Below are 20,295 nucleotides of genomic sequence, written 5' to 3' on the forward strand. Positions count from 1 at the left end.
ATGTTTTTAGTGTATTCCCAGCAGAGTTGGGTCTGTTCCCAGTGTGCGTTGGACCAGGGCTGCCCCTTGTCACGTATCTGTTGGTAGTTCATGGACAGGATCTCAAAGCAGAGTTGTGGAGAGGAGGGTGTCTGGATTGGGAACCTCAGGACCTCCTCTTCGCTTTTCTGTTGGCTTCCTTAGATCATGACCTTCAGCGTGCACTGCAGCGGTTCGCTGCTGAGTGTGATATGTCCGCGATGAGATTCAGCTCCAGGCCATGGTTCTCCACTGAAAAAGGTGGACTGCCTCCTCTGGGTTAGGCTTCAGTCTCTGTCTCAAGGGGAGGAGTTTATGTATGTTTGCTGTCTTGTAGAATGAAACAAAAGATGGACAGATGGATTGGGGCTTCATCTGCAGTAATGCAAGCGCTGCTCCAGTCTGTTGTGGTTAAGAAGAGCTAAGGCAAAAAACAAAGCTCTTGATTTACTGGTCTGTTTATATTCCAACCCTCCACTATGGTCATGAGATATGGATCATGAATGATAGAACAAGAATGAGCTTCCTCCAGTAGGTGGACTCAGTTTTAGAGATAGCACGAGGAGCTCAAAAGGACACAGTTGAGGTGGTACGGTCATCAGGATATCCCCTGTGCACGTACCACTGGCAAGAGGTACGTGCACTGTGTCTTCCTGGTACTGCCAGGAAGACACAGAACTCGCTGGAGGAACTATGTTTCCTGTCTGGCCTGGCAACACCTTGGAATCCCCCAGAATGAGCTGGAAGATGTCGCTCGGAAGAGGGAAAATCCCTGCTGCATTTAGCAAAGTTTAATGAATAGATGTTCCAGACCAGGCTTTAGGTAAAAAGTCATTGGATGTCTGTGGCCCTGCTTACTATATTAAAACAAAAAAAAAACATGGGTAATAATGGAGAAATGCTTCATGTTGCAGCTAACAGTTTCCATTTAAGAATATATAAATTTGCCATTGAAAATATCATCCTAAAAATTACAAATATGTTGATCTACATCAGCTCCATTTGCTGGATGGCCAAATATGTACCATTCTTGAACTGTGGTCGGGAGCCACACAAAACAATTCCAAGGGCCACAAATGGCCCCCAGGCTGTACTTTGGACACCCCTGATTTAGAGGAAAAGAAGCGCTGAAGCAGGTCCAGGTAAACAGTTGTTTCTGTATAAATGGAAAGACCAGCATTCCTGTCATTTTGAGAAATATGATTTATTTCATGAACATATAAACAGATGTGCAAAATCACATTTACAGTGCACTACATTTAATATGTGAACATGTAGGCGCACTGGCTGCTGCATTTAATTAAAACCTCAGAACCACTTAGGAGGAGATTTCTGACTGCTGCCACCATCCCCCGTACCCGTGGAAGCTGTAAAATGATTAATGAATTTAAGTGGCTGGAATTTTGCAACATAACACTGGGCTTGAGATGAAAAAAGAACAGCATGTGAAAATTAGCAATCATTTCCTGTAAAAATCACAGCAGGGATTTTTCTTTCCCCAAATAGGATTCAGCAGCAGCTTAATGGATCTAAAACACTGATGGAAAGAAAAAGCTTTTCTGTTTCTGAAGAGTTTTTTACTCCATTTTTGTTTAAGCTTTCTTCAATCAAAAGGAGAAAAATAACTAGTTGACAAATGAATGAAAAAAGCAATCTGTAGACTACAGTCTTATGATATGTGAGCAACAATAATCTTCCTCCTCTCCTGAAAAAAAGCCGTGGCTTCAGGGTGAAAAATCAAAGTCTTCCATTCTCCTCCAGTTTCTGGAACAGCAACTGGCTGCGCAGACGGGACTGTCTCTCCCCGTCCTTCCACAGAATCAGCAAGTGGTCCGTTGAGCACGTCACCAAGCCTTTCTCCTTAAAGCTCAGAAACATCTGAAAAAAGAAGTCCAGCGTTGACGGCTAAAGAACAATGGCGCCATCATTGTTATATCAATCGTGTCTGTTTGTCATGGATTCGTACCTGGACTGCTCCCGAGTGTCCAATCAGATCTCCAGTCAGCTCCAGTGTCCTCAGGTTGGGAATTTCCAGAACCTTCTTTGACTGTGGACCAGACTGTTTGCTTGACCGTCCAAAAGTCAACATCCCAAAAAACCCTGTTAAAAGATCATAAAATATGGATTAAACACATTTTGTCATGTTTTGTTGGGAATTTGTGACAGTTTAGCAAAAAGATGTATCGCTGACGTTGCAGAAAAATGAGACATAATTTCACATTTTTCTCCAAATAAAACTTGAAAAGTAAGGTAAGCATTTATATTTAGTCTCCTTTAATCCAGTTTAAGGGGTATGAATGCTATTGCAAGGCGCATATGTGATTTAGGAGAAATGATTGAGTTAGGACAAACTAATAAACTCCCTACCACCCTATGGGCTGCTAAACACTTGAATTCCAGTTGAATTTAAGTGTTTTGGGGTGTGTGTCCAGCAGTGTGTGTGTGTGTGTGTTAACCTGCAGATGCTGGTTCAGCAGCCAAAGGCAAATCTTGGATCTCCCACATCCTCACGCTGCCATCTTCAGAGCACGACATCAGCTCACTGAAACAGAGTCAGTGTCACACACCATCAAACACACACAGCTAGAGATTCAATCAATGTTTTTAGCACTTTTGAACAACTGTCCAGTTTTTGTAATGTTCTTGTTTTCTCATATTTCCCCCAATTAGTGATGTCTGTTTTCACTGTGCCATAGAATATAAATATATCATGATGTGATTTTGTTTGTACCTTCTCCTGACTGATACCTTTGGATCCTCTTTGGATCCTTTGTAGCATATCTGCAAACTATGGTTTTAGCTAAAGGATATGAGCAAATGTCAGCATATATCCTGAATTTCTTTTAGGTAAATCAGAATCACTATAATTGATGTTAGGTACGCATTTACAAAAACTAAAGACTGAAACTGGATCTAAATGTGCATAAAATAAATTATTTGTCTAATGGTGTGGACATGTATGCAACCAGGGTATTACAGCTATTTATTTTGCTATATCTTCCTCCTGACTGATTTGTGTTTTTGTTTTTTGTTTTTGTTTTTGCAGATGATTAATTGTTATCTTCATCATAAAAATCTGGCATTTTAATGGGGGTGTGTACCCTTTTGAGATCTGCTGTACATTTTTTTACTACAGAATAAAATGCCTTTAATCGTGTTTATTATGAAATAAAGAAACCTAAAGGTGATCCTAACTTGACTTTTGCAAGGATGCTTTTGATCTATGAAACACATTGAGGGAAATGGCACCCTTATGAGGCCAAAAAGTGTAGTACATCTCTGTTGTTAGAAATGCCTACAGAACTGTTTGCATGTATCAGAGGTGACCATGAAGGGTTTATTTAATAGTTAAAGATGCAAATCAATAAAACTACTACACACGTTCTTCCAAAGATTTAGTTCTTTTTTTAGATAACTTTGCAACTCTGGGAAATACTCTGCTAAAAACAGCAGCGGCCACAACTACCAATTATGGCGTCATGGGGTAAGAGGAAGGAACTAAAAGGGGGAATCTCTGCAGTCATGATTAAATTAAATATAATCGCATTCAGCAACTGTTTTTGTACAAGTCAGATCAATAAAATAAAACCCATTTGGTTCCTACTGGGTATATAAATGCAGTGAAATACAGCCTAAGATGAAAATTACAGTAAATGATACATGCCGAATGGATTTGGCAGTAACACAAATGTGTATCCCACACTACATAATTTAGGTATTTGATGTGATAGTTTAAATTATTGTTAGATCACTGAGCAGAGTAATCAGACACAAATGAAATTACTGCTAAGAGCTTTATTAGCCTGTGAGGTTATAACAAAAACCTTTTTTCACAGTATTTTTTACCTGACCCTAAAGATTGGTTCTGAAACTCTGAAAGAGTCCAAGAGCTGAAATCGGTTCTGAAGTCAATTAACAGACTGCTCCTTTAAACGAAGAGCCCATGTGTTTGAAACCTTTGCCTTGTAGAGTTAGAAAGTCTAGAAAGTGATTTCATGCAGCCATCCTCATTTTGCATCCAAATGGCCTCACATGCAGAACACTGCAGCTCAGAGGTTGTTCTCAGGATCAAGAACTTCAAGGTGAGAGAGGTTCAGCTGCAGTGAGACGATTTAAGCTAGGTATGTCCAGTAAAGTTCAGCTAGAGCCAGGGCAGTCTCCTCCTCAGGACTGTGTGATACACGTTCGTTGCCACCAGAGCAGAGCTTGCTCAAACCCGCCAGCAGGTAAGTGGGAGGGCATCTACATACGAACTGAGGTGAAAGCTTTTAAAAGAAAAGGCCTAATGGCAAAAAAGCCAGAAAGAATCCACCCTTGTCCAAGGAAAACATCAGACAGACTGAAATTCTACAGGAAGTACAAGAACAGCAGAGGACTGGTGCAAGTTCTTTCTTCAGAGAAAATGTTCCATGTTTGCTGGGAGAGGTTTTGACTGAAGAATTTTCCTTCAGATTATTTGGGACATTGGAATTATAATTTTTTTTCCCGCATATAAAAAAACATGAGAGCAACTGTGGGTTCTGTGTGGTGCCAGAAGGGGACCCTGATAAAATAAAGGCCTTAGGGTTGTTTCTCATCCCTGGGAGTGGGCTTAATCACAGCTCGGCCCCATGAAACTGCCGTGAATAAAAAGTGGGTTAAAAATGTCCAACAAAATCCAAATACAATGAATCAAGAAATATTGCAGCCACTAAACACAACATTTGTGCCACTACAGGTGCAGCTAAGTGTGAAAACTTAGCACACCCTGCAAAACAGAACCTAGTAGAACCACATTTATCCCCTTTCTCCTAAAGCAATGACCCCTGAAAGATGCACAGAAAGAAATAGCTTCGGACCAAAACCTTTGTTTTGATAATTTAAATTAAAAGTGTATGTTTAATGTTTGTTTTTTCTACCTTTTTATAGGTCTGATTCTTTTTCATGCTGCTGTGAAATCTGTGATGGGGAGCTGCTCCTGACACAAGAACCTTTTCTATGCAGAATGACCCGTGCCTGCTGTGGACTGGTAAATCTCAGCTTAACTGTCATGGACGCTAACGTTTGAAGAGACTTGATTTACCTGAACTGAAACTGAAAAAAAGTCCAGCAAACTGAAAGGCCGGGGGTCTTTCTGCATGGAGTTTGCTTGTTCTCCCCGTGCATGCGTGGGTTCTCACCGGGTACTCCGGCTTCCTCCCACAGTCCAAAGACATACCTGTTAGGTTAATTGGTCACTCTAAATTGCCCTTAAGTGTATGTATGAGTGTGTGCATGGTTGTTTGTGTGTTGCCCTGCGACGGACTGGCGACCAGGGTGTACCCCGCCTCTCGTCCATAGACTGCTGGAAATAGGCACCAGCTTCCCCGTGACCCACTATGGAATAAGCGGTAGAAAATGACTGACTGACTGACTCATTTTTTTCCCCCCTTAAAACTTGAGCATAAATTCAATGCTGTATCCCAGTATGATATTGGACTCCTTCAGAACTCTATTTGATCCTATTTGATTAGGAAAGTCAGTAAAGTGGTTATAATTATCATTAATCAATAATTCAATCAAGGTAAAATGTCAAATTTAAACAAATATCCCATGGCAAATTAAAGCAATAAGCAATAAAACAGACCGTGCACAGCTGTTTTCTGGCTGAGGTCAAAGAGTAATGAGACAACGTGTAGCATCGTACTTGTCAGACATCAGCATGATGTGCAGCACATCGGAGTCATGTGCAGCCTTCCTGTAGGCCACCACGGCTTTGGTCACAACGTCGTACACATAGAGCCCGCTGCCCACGGCTGCCAGGATGAGCTACAAAACAAAACACTGTGGCTCACAGGAAAACCACCATGTCCATGAAATATTATTCACTGCCCTCTTTCCCAAGCTCACCCTCCCATTGGTGGTCAGGTGCTGGATGGACATCTCGCTGGGTTTGGGAGCAGCCAGCCTTGTTTCAGTCTGGCTGCTGGGGTGCGACTCCTCCCACAGGATGTGCTCATAGGCCAGATTTTGAAAATTAGTCGAATCCCACAAGATCAACTCGCCTGCATGGGAACCGCTGGCAAAAATCCCATCTGAGGAACAAGACACCAGAAATTCTTAAAACTCCAAAAACCTTTCAGCTTTATTGCAGCTTCAGGGTCTTTGCAAACGAGCGGACCGTTGATGTTAATCAGAGCTCGGATCTGGTCATGGTGCTCAGAGCAATGGCGGACATCAGTCACTGATACGGATGAATCAGGTGAGACCACCAATTTGTAGATCACTGCAAAGAAGGGGAAGTAATTCAAAGCGATGCGACTTTCAGCGGTTTCTTTAGCAGATATATAATATAACTCTTTCTGTCACCTATCTCTTTATCCACAGCAGCTGCGATGAGGTTCTCCGGTAGCTCTATGAGAGCAGTTATTCCTGCAGCATGTCATAACACAAAAATATTCATCAGCATACGTTCAAACAGCAGCTTCAAAGGTAAACTCTGTTGGTGCAACAACGGAGAACGCTCCCTCAACAGCGTTTTCGCTGTCTTGTGTTTGTTCTCACCAGTGTCGCTGTACTTTTGTCTGTGACACAGCAGCTGGAAGTCTTTGTCCCAGACGCACAGCTCTTCCCCGCCGGAGACCCATACAGACAGTCGCTCCAGCACCAGCAAACACTGAGACGCACATACAGAGATCAGAGTGGGAAACGCTCCCAAAGAAGCACAGAAAACATCTGCAGGGATGAGAGATATAATTAACCTGTGCATGATGCAATTAACCTCCATCTGCAATCAGGAAAAAAGCAATTACAGGTTTTAACCTTAAATAATAGCTGGGGGGAAAAAAAACATTAGTTAAGACTATTTTATATTCTGCCATTACTAACACGGTCTGACTTTTTCATCTTTAATTAATTTCTTAACTCTTCTTAAATCTTTATTTAAATTGAGAACCTAAATATTTGGAAATAAAAGGAATGTCCCTCCGATACCCTTAAATAAAACCATCCAGCGCAACCATCTCCCTTTATAAGTCACCTAATCACTAATGTGAGGAGAAAGTGTACTTAGTAGAAATATGGTTGTTCTGTAAAAGCCTCAGAGGCCTCATGAAGACCAAGGAACACAGCAGTGACAGGGAAGATGGATGGAGCTGATGGTGGAGGAAAACCTGTTAGATGCTGCACAAGATTTGGGGGGGTACTGAGGAAAAATTTGAAAAATGTGGAAAACCATATATCCCTTACTTTTTCCTTGTGACGGAAATTTTGTCTTTTACAGGTACATCTAAAAATAAATTAAGATGTCGACGTCACACAGCAGCGCACTGTTTATGGAAGTAACAATGGATGTCGTCTCATTTTTACGTTTTTGATCAATGGGAGCCGGCAATATTATGACCACATCATAACAAGATGACGAAAGGTAACAATAAGAGTGAGCATAACTAATTACAGTGGCCTTTAGTGGAGCAGTGATTGCTAATTGTTTAGAGAAGTCTTTGAGGATCCGTAGTCAAAGCCAGGACAATAACGTAAAAGTTAGATGAAATGGGACATGACTTTTCTGACTACGAATGCTTTGAAAACGGATACATATCTGATTTAGTACCACATATGAAACTGGCACAATATAGATTTATTATTAAACAGTGAAAAGAGTGAAACTGGGCCGTTCTTGCTGCCATGAAAAAGTCTGATATGGTCCACATTGGCCTGCAGTGTGAAGGTAGCCAAAAGTAGAAAGTTCCTTTTATAGTATCAACTCATCTGGGGGTTCCAAGCGAGCAGAGTCGAGCTGAAAATGTTATATCAGAGGACTGCGGGTCCCTGATAGGCTAGGGGCTATCACTGGTTGAGTCACAAGAGCGACTTTGTTACAAGAATATAATCCGCCGTTTTTAAAAACTCGCATATGCCTGAGCTTTAAGGAAAATGGCAACACCAAAATCAACACCATGGTCCAACGTCAAGCTGCAGACGTTGTATTTGGTGGCTGTTGAGAACATATAGAGGGAGCTAGATGATAGCTTTACCTTTCAGCCGCCTTGCTATAACAGCCCCACCTACACTGAGGTGATATTCCATTGTAATAGAAAATAACCTGAATGATGTTATTGTTTTTATCTTATTCGAGTGTCCAAAGTAGATTCCGGTGCCTTTATTAAAACAAAACCATGTAGCCGCACCTTGGAATGTCAGAAAAGCCTCATTAAGATAAAGAAAGATGCTGTATCTCGTCTAGAGTTCATTTTCTTGTACAATAAAATCTCACAGAATATTTCAAGGTCAGTTCGTGCTCCATGTTGGTGAAGGTGCTCATAAGATAACAGTAGGAGGAAGCAGAAAGGCTCTAGTTTGAATGTTTAAGAATTTCTATGCTAACGTACTAAGACAGGTTATTGTCTAATATAGAGAAACAACTTCACTTGATCCTGCTGTTAAGTTCAGAAAATCTAAGATTAGCTGCCAGTGTTTTCCTGAATACCATCTACATACATACAACTACATATATTCCACTGGCATTCAGGGATAGCATAATGATTTAATTGCTAAAGGCATTAAAGGGTTAGGAGCCCAAACCATCCTAATGTAAAAACCGGAAATATAAACTAAGAGGACCTGTTCGGAAGACTGCCCCCTAGTGCTAAACTTGAAATCTTCACAGTCGTTCAACTTGTCTCTCATTTGCCACTCAGATGACAAAAGCTTTGAGCTTGTCTTAACTCTTAAAAGCCTTTTTAGCGGTAGAATGAGGTCATTCGCAAAATTTTACAACCTAACTTATAAAGCTATGGCTGAACTTCTAGTCAATTAGATTTGATTATTGCTTTGTTGAAATGCTCGTTTTTTCTCCATTTTAGAGCGTCTTTTTTTAAATTCATTTAGTTGTTTTGATACAAGGCATTTTGATAGATGCTTCATGCTTGGACTTTTGACTTTGTAGCAGTAAGAACTAGTACATCCACTAAAAGGAAATAGTAGTATTGAATCTCTTCAGGTACCTTTACAGAAGACTGAAGATCTGAGATGGTCTGCACTCTGTTTCCTGTATCAGGATCCCACAACTGACAGCAACGTCAAGGAGAACAGAGTACTGGAGTGTGTACAACAATGACATAAATTCATGTGATTGTGCACGACTTGAGGATACACTGAGACTTCGGTCTGAGGAGGCGGTGATGAGCGATGTGAACCCATTACTGCAGGTGAAGGTGGTGATGGCTGTGATCTGCTGGGAGTGGCCTCTCAGCTCCTGGAGCCTCTCTCCAGTCTACCATCAGACAAAAAAAAAAAAAAAACAATTAAACATAGATTACCTTGCAACAGTATCCATATCCCTTAATCTTTTCCACATTTGGTTATGTTACGACCACAAACCTCAATGTATCTTACTGACAATTTATGTGAAGGGGGTCTGTAACCTGCAGTTTCACAGCTGCTCTGGGTCATCTATATGAAGCCTTAATAACACTGGCCAAAAAAAAAAGACATTAAAACTGAGAGGTATTTTAGATATAAAGACAATAAAAGCTTAGTTTTAGCTGTTTTTCTCTGTTTTCATGCAAATTCTGCAAAGAACCCCCACAACTGAATGGCAATAATGGTACATGAATTCATTTTCTTTTTATTATGTTAAATGAAATTTGTACTTCATTTGCCATTACTATGAAACATATTCAGGAAGATTTATTCATTTTCTCTCTGTAAAGGTTTGGTATTTTGCATTGTTCTAAAACCACATTTTATATGATAATGTTTTGATTAACACTTTTTTCTTTGCGCCTCTAGACAACATTAACTTAGAAGCGGTGGGGGTGAACATGGCTCTTTAGGATTGTAAAGGTCGTTAACCCCTATGATAGACCAACACAACCCCAGGCCCAGTCTTAAGTCTTTTGCAACTGTTAATTTCCCTGAACCTAGCTCCATCCATCTTCCTGTCCCTGCTGAAGAAAAGCATGCCCACAGCATGATGCTGCCTCCCCCATGTTTCACAGCGGAGATGTTGTGTTAATGGTTCTACGCAGTGTTAGCTTTCCACCACACACTGCATATGGGACAAAACGTTGAGTCTTGGTCTCATCTGACCAGAGAACCTTCTTCCATATGTTTGCTTTATCCCTTTCATGGACTGTTTCAAACTGGACTTTGAGTGACACTGGTCACTCATCCATTCCGGCCAGATTTGTGGATTTCACGACTGATAGTTGTTCAGCTGACAGATTCTTCCATCTGAGCAGTGGATATCTGCAGCTCCTCCAGAGATGACATGCCTGCTTCTTGGGTTAATGCTCTCCTGGCCCAGTTTCAGTAACTGACCATGTGTTGGTAGGTTTGCAGTCCTACCATACTCTTGTGCTCTCAGAAATGCTTAGAATATTATTTTACAGCCCAACGCTGCTTTAGACTTTCCCAGAACTTCCTCTCTGACCTGTCTGCTGTGTTTCAAACCTTTTGTAAACAACTGGCAGAATATACTGAACTTGACTGCATTGTATTATTACCAATACTGAATTTAAATGTATTTCATTTAAACTTTAATTTGTCTATATGGTTGAACTGAAGTGATTCAGTTTTTCTCTCTGTTAACTGGGCCTGCCTGTCATAAAGTGCCTTGAGAGAACCTGGACCTTCTTGCCACAAAGCAACAGTGCCACTGTGCAGATATTTATGGTGAGCTGGCACTATAAAATTGAGTTGATCCTTAGTCTTCATGATGCTGTTTGTTCTCTAGCAGACATTTGAGTCCTTCAAAGGTCTGCTGGATTCAGTTATACTGGATTTGAATAAAGGAGGGTAAATACAAATGTGAGCCACACTTTTACAGATTTTGTTTTGTAAAAACCTTTTAAAAAGAAATCCTTTTCTCTTTACTTCATAGCTGAAGGTTGTGGTTGTAACATGACCAAATGTTAAAGCTTCAGGTGTGAATAATTTGGCAAGGCTATGTCAGCGATATTGAGGTCAAATTGCAACTTATTACCTCAATGTTCCACACCAAAACAAGGCCGTCATCCCCTGCTGAAGCAAACCTGGAAGACAAAAATGATATCAGCCGCTCGGTTTGATCCAGCTCTCCTCCGTAAGCAGACTGGCTACTCTACCTCTCTCCACTCATGTAGGGGATCATTTCCCCACATCTTTACTTAGGAAGCCCTACAGAACATCAGACTCATGGCTTATCACCTCAACTTGCCCTCTGACCTTGAACCATCCACCCCGCCTGTTCTCAAAAATCAACACAGGATGAGCTGATGAAACAGAGATTAAATGAAAAGAGAGAAACTGTTGAGGATATATTTCTCGGACTTCAGCAGCAATCTGGAGGGAATTTTCTGGCCTTTTCCCCCCGACTGCGAGCCTTCGGGCCGAGAGGACGAAGCCCCGAGGAGGAGATTATTACTGCAGGAGACCAGGCGTAAAGCAACCCCCACCTCCTGACACATACACACTTACTTAGCTTTGTTATAAATCCCCATCTGACCACTTATGCTGACCCACTCTAGCATGCCAGGGCCCAGCACAGCTTTTTTTTATTATTACAAAGAGAGGACAGCAGGTGCAGCACCTTTCTATCGGTGAGTGCGGACAGCAATAGAAGTCTACTGTGAGCACACAATCACCTTCTGGTGATGATGGGCCTCTTGTCATGCTCTGTAAGTTTGCTGTAGGTGAGGATCTCCTGTCAATCACAGAGCGATGGAGGCCAGCCAAGGGTGGAGAGGTTAGAGAAAAAGGGGGTGGGTGGGTGGTTTGTGGTCGGCTTACCTGAAGTCATCAATCTGCACCAGAAATCGAACGATGTCAAAATGTCCTTTCAGCACCTGCAGCTCAGTGAAGCAGTTTTTGGGCTGTTCCTCTCCAATGCACAACACGGGGCTTTTCTGCACACACAGGAGAGAGAGGCACGAAAAGAGAAGAAAAGAAAGTGGAAATAATTGAATTTTCAAAACTACCATTTGTTGAAAAAAACAAAAATCATATTTATTTGTTCCTTTCCTCTTATCATATGTATAGAGCTGTGCCTCCTTACAGATCCATTCTACTTTTGCTTTTTTTCACACTAAAATATTTGAGATCATCAACTAATTTTTATATTGTCCCCTAAACCTAATAACTAGTTGTGCTTCCCTTAGCAGGAACAACTGACATGAAGATTTTGTGATAACTTCTAATAAGTCTATAACATCACTAGTGTTTTAGCCAACCATAGCAGAGATGTTTTAAAATCACCCACATTGGAGGGTTTTCAAGTATGAACAGCATGTTTAAGGTCGTACTACAGTATCTCAATTGTATTTCTGTCCAGCCTGTGGTTTGGCCACTCCAAAGCTTTGTTTTATATTTGAGTCATTCAGAGGTGAACTTGCTGCAGTGGTTTGGATCATTGTCCTGCTGCAGAACCAAAGTGTGACTGGGCTTAATGTCCTGGACTGATAGCTGGACTTTCTCCTGCAGGATTGTCTGGTTGATTCCATCAATTATGGCAAGTCGTCCAGCTCTTTTGGAAGCAAAGCAGCCCCAAATTATCACACTACCACCACCATGTTTGACCGTCAGTTTTATGGTGCGCTTCTGAAATGCTTTGTTAGTTTAAGGTCAGATGTGGCATGGGCCTTTGTGTTCTTTTGGGTCAGCAGGGGTTTTAGCCTTGGGGCTCTTGCATGGAGGCCAATTCTGCCCAGTCTCTCTTTCTAAGTGTAAAATCTTGAACACTGACACTAACTGAGCCATGTTACGTCTGCAGAGCTGTAGATGTTATTCTGGGTTGTTTCCTGGCCTCCTGGCTGAATCATTGATGTGCTCTTGGAGTAAATTTGGTTGACCAGCTTCTCCTGGAAAGGTTCATCACGGCTGCATGGTTTCTCCATTTGAGGATTATTGCTCTCACGTTTGCTGGCATCCAAAGTCTTAGAGATGGCTGTGTAACCCTTTCCAGACTGATAGATGTCAATGACTTTATTTTTCTGATGTTTTTGTGATGATCTGAAACAGTTGAAAAGTAGTTACTTTCTTAGACCTTTCTGCCTTCAGAAAGGTTCTACTTAGATTATTATACCTTTAAGTCAGGTAATAATCAGGTCTCCATATAGCTTGCGAAACCTTTTGAAAAAACTTGTAGTTTAATCCCAGTCAATTCATGATTTAAGAAGGGAGACATAGGGCCAGGTTGGAATGGTTGGAAGAAGACAGAAAGGAGAGTTTGATATGTTCAAACACCAGACAAGAGCTTCAGATAATCTGATAAGGACTGCCTAGTCTTGGTCTGGGTCTTGCTATGCCACCTCACACTGAATCATTAGACCTGTGGTTCTGAACATCCTGTTTCTCAGAGCAATGGATGAGAGATTCTAAGCACAACGTCTCCTTGACCTTGCCTCATGGTCATCTCTCCAGGGAGGCTCTGGCTCTTTATCTGGCACAGGTGTTAGATATGCGATGTTCCTCTATTAGGAGTTCAGAAATGTCTAACATATTATTCAGGTGAACGCAATTATTGATAGCTTTGTCTAAACCCCATCAATACTTTGTAAAGCCTAGAAAGGTTCTCAGGGCCTTTAGTCCCACAACATCACAGATCCTTCAGTGTACGTAACAGTGGGTATGAGGTGGTTCTCCACATATTTGTCCTTGGTGACCGCCAATATATGCCTCTTTGTTGCAGTTATACAACAAAGATCTTTGGAGAATTGGTCACCTTCCTTACAATCTTACCCATTTTACATGGTGGCAGGATGAATTGCTCTGACTCTGGACATGGACAAGTATTGACACCATTTTCTTGTAGCCATATCCTGGCTTACGAAGATCAAATCACATAGTCTCTCGTCATTCCCATTTTCAAGAGAAGATGAGAGAAATAGGCAACTGTGTCACATTGGGGAAACAGAGGGTCATGGTTTACCAGTTCAAAGTTTGTTGACACTATTCAAAACTATCAAAATATGTGTTGATTTGGCTAGATGTTCTGTTTTGAGGCAGCAGATTTGTATATTTTTTAAAATCACAATGCCACAATCTCTAACAAAGTTCGCAGAGTCTTTAGAAGAGAAACAGGCTCATAGCATCACGGATCCTCCACCATGTTTAACAGTGGACATGGGGTCAGATCTGGGGTGTAAAACAAGGTCTTCTTTGAATAATGCACATTTAAATTGGATTATATGTGAGATTTGAGTATTTTATGACAATTTACATCTATAGCTCATGAAAATACTGAACTACAAAGTGATAAAATGGCAACGCCTTGGTATAAAATTGGGGGTACAAATGGTCAAAGGGAGGGAAATTGATATAAAGTTTTAACTCAGTTTGTGTAGAACATTCTTGCATTGTTTCCCCATTACCATATGTTTGTCCACCAGCTACTCTACTACGCAGCAGGTTAAGGACGTGTTTTAAGTCTTTCCTGCATTGAAATCAAGTCATAAGCTGTCTAATCTTAACTGAAATGTCTGTCCTCTAAACAATTAAGTTTGTTTTTTTTAATCATTAAATGTCACAAAGGTCTTGCTGAGCACTTTAAGGAAATATTTCCAGGTGTGTTCACTGTTGCATGAAATATTTTTACAAAGAGATCAAATCTAACCAAGAGACTACAGTCTGATTTATACTACACATTTTTTAATTGCCTCAGCGTAATAGAATCTAACAGTTCTCAGAAAATCTCAACATTGTCCTAATCTATACATCCTTGGAAGAGAAACTGAACACGGTTGGTTTGTTGCACAGCATCAGCAACTAGTCTAGTATATAACATTGATTTTTTGTTGTTGTTGTTTGATCTTGTTAAGAATCCCTCGCTTGGTGTTTATGTGGCCCATGGTCTGGTTCTTAAGACTGAAGAACTTAAAATCTAATGTGATCTATTGCCTTCCTATATGTTGAGCTCAATATATTTCCTTCAGAAATGTGATTTAGATTTTATGTTAGCATGGTGATTAATTTACAACTGTGCCTAATTCAGTCAGTTTGACCTTGCTATTAATTTAAAAAGTCATTATCCAAAGATGCTGCAATTTAAAACATATGTGCTTTACTGGCTATTTGTAAAGATAGTGCTGAATGTTTCTGAATAGCATTTTTTTTTTTTTTTTTTTACATTTTAAAAACCGACAGCTATTTCAGATTTAATTCAAATCAAATTTAATTATTCAATAAAACTAATATATAAAACTTGAAAACGGTCAAGGATCTAAATTATGAAGCGTTTAATGTACCATAAAGTTATCATATATGATTATATGACGCCGTTTGGACTTAGGAGCGCAAAGGCCGGACAAGAGAACCGAACCGAGGAGGGAACCACATTGGACACAACAACTGCAGCAGCTAGCCTACCTCCACTGAGCTCTGCGCTTCCCGACCTCCGAGAATCCACCGCAGCATGACTAGCCGTGGCTCCAGAAACAGCCCCACTGAACTCACTCACTCAGACTAGAACCAAAAAAAATCTACTTAACAGCAGCCTAATTATGTGTCTAGTTTAGGCTGCAGAAGCAGAAATTCTTCACCAATCATCAGACTAACCGAGAAACCCGAAACACTCTCGCTTCACTGTTTCTGGAAAGATTTAGAAGCGGACGAATCGTATGTTATAAGAAAGAAAGGCGACGAAAACACGACCAGGACTGCAGCTACATGGTGTAAAAAATGAACTAAAACAACCACAACAACCCATTCATGTGACTACGGAAGCTTTTCGCGGACAAGCTAGACTGAGGTCGATTCATATTTGGGAAGTGGATCTGCATGACGTCACGGTGTGTGTTAGAAAAGTCGACATTCACTCCGACTTTCTTGTGTTTTATTTGACTGAATTCCTTGAATATAAACCCCTGATATAACATGTATGTTGTGGCATCATGTACACCAGCTGACTATGACTATAGCGGAACATCTTCATGTAATGTTCTTGTCACCTGCTTTACTGGCTCTGTTGAACTGTCACTGTCACAGTGTTTTCTGGCCTCTTAGTGACAGGTCTGACTGGCCTAATGCTCTAACTCAGAGGGGTCCAACGTGCGGCCCAGGGGGCCAATTGTGTAGCCCCTCCAACCACAGTTCAAGAATGGTGCAAATTTGGCCCTACAGGATGTGGAGTTGATGCAAATAGATATATTTTGTCATTATATTGTATTTTTTAGGATTACTTTTTCAATTGAATATTTATATTTTCTTATATGGAAGAATTTTAGGAAGAACACAACATATTTTTCTTCTAATAGCCTTTATTTTAATATTATTGTAAGTATTGTAAGTATTGTTTTATTTAAAAAAAGGCCCAGGTTCACCCATTCATTAAACTTGGCTAAATACAGCAAGAAAAATAAAGTTAAAAATTTCCTCTGGCAGAGAATTCAGATGTTTGGTGGTTCCTTTCAGGACCAAACTGTATAAAGTGAAAAAAGTAATCACAATAAATATGGTTTTGTCTCTACCACAGGCGTATAAAAGAAAAAACACACAAGATTAAAGTAACAAAAGTAGAAATGTGAACAAAAAGAATTGTGCCAGCAAGTCTTCAACAAATTGGCCAGGCATGGATCAATCCAGTTGGGCTTTTCTTCTTGATTCTGTGTGTGTTTCTTAGTGCATCGCTTTCTGTATCAGCACCCTGCAAGTTTGGAGACTGAAAACTGTGTGTTTGTGGCACATTACTTTATCTATTCAAGACCAAAAGAGACTGCCTTTTTTTTATATATACCCTGCTGTTGAAGTTTCAAGAAGAGAAACTCTCCCCTTGTTGAATAAACTTCCTGAATGTTGGCAGCAAATTATTCTCAAAGTCTAGACATGCCATTAAGAAAGAATAAAAAGACATGTATACATTTCAAGTTTAACACATGGAATCACAACTGATTCTGAATGAATCATTTTAAAAGCTTACTACGTTCTACTAGCAGGAAATTATTATTCCTTTTAAATGAAGCTATTTGACATGCATTGGTATGAATCTAAATAAACAGTTTTAGATTACGATAGCTTTAGGAACAAGAACATTGCATATTTTGACAATCTCACAAACATAATCTGAGGGATAATAAAACGTTCGAGCTCAATCTAGTGTCAGGAGGACGGCCTTTTCAAGGTCTTAGTCAGAGGAGGGAAATGTGTGGTAAAGGTCAGTCAGTCATCCTCTATACCGCTTCTTCCATAGTGGGTTGCAGGGAAGCTATTGCATCTCCAACAGTCTATGGGCAGGAGGCAGGATACACCCTGGACAGGTCTCCAGTTCATCGCAGGGCAACACACAAACAACCAAGCACACACTCATTCATACACCTAAGGTCAATTTAGAGTTACCAATTAACCTAACAGGCATGTCTTTGGACTGTGGGAGGAAGCCGGAGTACCTGGTGAGAACCCACACATGCACGGGGAGAACATGCAAACTCCATGCAGAAAGACCCCCGGCCGGGAGCCAAACCCAGGACCTTCTTGCGGCAAGGCACTTAACTATTACTTCATATCGCGATCTTGGGATTTGTGATCCATTCCTCTGTTAGGAGCCTGCAATGCACAAAGTCACATGACTAAAAGCTAACCTTCTGACTGTGATGCTTTATAATGCCACCGTGAGGTGGCTATGAAAGAAATTGTGTTGGTCAGAAATATTTACAAAATTCACACTGTTGGAAAAAAAATCTGTTTCAGGGCATTTATTTAACACCTTAGCTGGAAAACTGAACCCTTTGTGACTGTCCGATTTGTTTTGCTACTACACAATACCCATCTTAGTTTTTCTATATTTGTGTCTTTATTTTGTTATTTATTCTTTATTAGTGTTTCAGCTTATTTATTTTTAGAACTCTGATTGATTAGCTAAATTATTTCAAAGAAAACTATAAAATGCACCTTTTTAAACATCTTGGCTTTGCAAAGGTCTGCAACCTGCGGCTCCAGAGCCACAAGTGGCTCTTCTGACCTTCCACAATGGCTCTTAATAACTTTGGCTAAAATTGATAAAGAAAAATGAATGTCTTTAAATATAGATATAATAGCAATTGCAGGGTTTAGCAGTTTTTCAGTTTGTTCATGGAAGAATTGCATTAAATTTTGACAACAGAATGACACTAAAAGTACCAGTAATATTTTTTTTTTAATCTGTTTTTCTTGTAATTAGTTTGGAAACTATTTGCTTTATTTACATAATTTTCTGCAAATATTAACAAGCCATAGAAAATAATGTATCTATTTTCTTTTTGCAAAGGTTTTATGTTTTTCTTTATCATAAAAGCCTAAATACAGAAAACATAATTGTGCCTCTTGAAAAATAAACTGTAGCGGATATTTAATAAAAATAATATATGTTTTTTTCTTTTCAAAACGTCATTTAATATTTGTGGTTTTATTCTGCTGGACTGAGGGCAAAAATGGGTCCTTGGATTGTAATGGTTGCAGACGACTGCCCAAGTGTAATCACAGTTAATGCCTATTACATCAACCTTAAAACAATTGTGCCTGAAAACAAAATATATATAAAAATAGATTAAAAGAAACCATACACTAATGGAAAAAAATGTGTTATTCAAGATATTGGCTAATCAGCATGAGTAAAAACTATGGTGAACAGCTGACTTTTCACAGATTTCAAGATAGATTCTGAAGCATTCAGGTTCATAAACTCCATCTGTTTGTGAACTTTGTGTCTTATAGTTGCTGATCAACTGCCTTCTGTGATGTCATTAGAAGATGTTTAGACAATGAAGCTTGTTTTTGTTTTCAGAGGGTAGATTTGATCTTTAATAATAAGAATTACAACAAAATAGCCAAAAAAATTAAGAAATTGACCATGTCTTTTCTATATATGACAAACAATATGTAAAGATAATTAATTTTGCAAAACAGGTCTGACCGGTAGCTTTAAAAAAGACTTAACATCCTGCTAAGATCAGCTGGAACATGACTATGAGGGAGTTTATTTTAGTGACGGGATGGCATCATGTCACTGAGGAAACATAATTGAAACTTAAATATAAAGTAAAAAACGGGTTTTAGTCCGGTAAGTATTGTATACAACGGATGCAGTTCATTATTTTACGACTAGATGGCAGTATGTCCTAACATCACCAAGAGACCAATTCTCTGTTGAAGATGAAATACCTAATAGTTTTTCTCAGCTCTTTCCTCATCTATCATATACATTACACAAAATGTGCTGAGAAAAGTATTTAGTTTAGTCAATTTCAACTCAATCAGCAATTTTTTTGTTTCTTTTTTTCTGTCTTGTTCCCCATCCAGACCTTCTTCCTCCACTCCAGCCTCCCTTCCTGTCAGTGTGTCTCCTGGTAACACCAGCATATACAGTGCACACTCCCAGAGTCACACATCACCCCGGTCGTGTCTGCTTCTGCTCCCCCGATTGAGACGACATGCAGTGTGGGCCCTGTGACCTTCATGGTGGCTCAGATCCTCGGCTGGCACTGATTTCTGATTTAGTGTCGATCCGCCGCGCTTGTCAGGGGCTGCGAGGTGTTTTCCATGTGGTAATAGAAAAGCTCAAGGGCAGCCCGGGAAGAGGAGAAGGGTTAGGGAGAGGGATTGGTTGACGTGAAGTGAATGGGTTCTAAATGTGAGGCTGTGTTTGTTTTACTGCACTCACCAGCATATATCTGAGCAGAGGGATCATTTGTGTGAATGTAACTGTGTGCTTTGCCATTATTGCTATGGGATTTGAGTTATAAGACAACAGGTTTGAAGCAGCCTTGATGCTGTGTTTTCACACCGGCTGTTGTTGCAAAAGAGATTTTTTATTTGTAAATATCTTTCCAGGATGTATGAAGATAATCTTTTTTATTCTCCTGTAACACAGATCATGACTTGGTCATCCTGTTCCCATTCTTCCAACTTGGAACGGTCTGGTGGCAAAAATCGCCCCTTTCAGCCATCTGAGAACTGTAGCCGTGATTTTTATTTTTCTATTTAAGAATGTAACAATTAATTCTGTTTTTAGAAGTAAAACAGTACGTGGCCAGGTTTGGATCAGGCATGTCAGATGATGGGGTCACTCTTATCCATATATTTTGGACATGCTCTTCTTTACCAAATTTCTAGGATAAGCCTTTATCTCAATCTAATTAAAGATACTGAGCTAAAATTGACTCAGTATCCTTCACTTCTCTATTTAGAGGGTGAGGAAGATAAACATAGCGTTGGATGCTACTTTGGTCCCATCCGGGCCAGGCTTGCTATATTATTGAGATGGAAGAATGCTGCCTCGCCTACTTATATTCACTGGCTTCCAGGCATCATGTCTAAAAAGATCCATTGTTCTATTCAGAATCAGGATGACAAATTTGATCTGATCTGGGT

The 20,295-nt window shown here is 40.1% G+C and overlaps 1 protein-coding gene across 1 annotated transcript; it reads right to left on the reverse strand.

Annotated features, from left to right (window-relative positions):
* Positions 1–1,203: 1,203 nt before the first annotated feature.
* wdr41 (WD repeat domain 41) lies at positions 1,204–15,678 on the reverse strand. The gene is made up of 13 exons (XM_047373630.1): positions 15,322–15,678; positions 11,749–11,864; positions 10,964–11,012; positions 9,131–9,250; positions 8,982–9,044; positions 6,541–6,652; positions 6,346–6,408; positions 6,158–6,262; positions 5,887–6,071; positions 5,684–5,805; positions 2,475–2,560; positions 1,985–2,118; positions 1,204–1,896 (listed from the first exon to the last, which is right to left on the reverse strand). The coding sequence occupies exons 1-13, from the start codon at positions 15,367–15,369 to the stop codon at positions 1,756–1,758; spliced, it is 1,344 nt and encodes a 447-aa protein (XP_047229586.1). The 5' UTR covers positions 15,370–15,678; the 3' UTR covers positions 1,204–1,755.
* Between the last annotated feature and the right edge of the window lie 4,617 nt (positions 15,679–20,295).

This window comes from Girardinichthys multiradiatus, chromosome 8, assembly GCF_021462225.1.
Source record: "Girardinichthys multiradiatus isolate DD_20200921_A chromosome 8, DD_fGirMul_XY1, whole genome shotgun sequence".
Classification (NCBI taxonomy): domain Eukaryota; kingdom Metazoa; phylum Chordata; class Actinopteri; order Cyprinodontiformes; family Goodeidae; genus Girardinichthys; species Girardinichthys multiradiatus.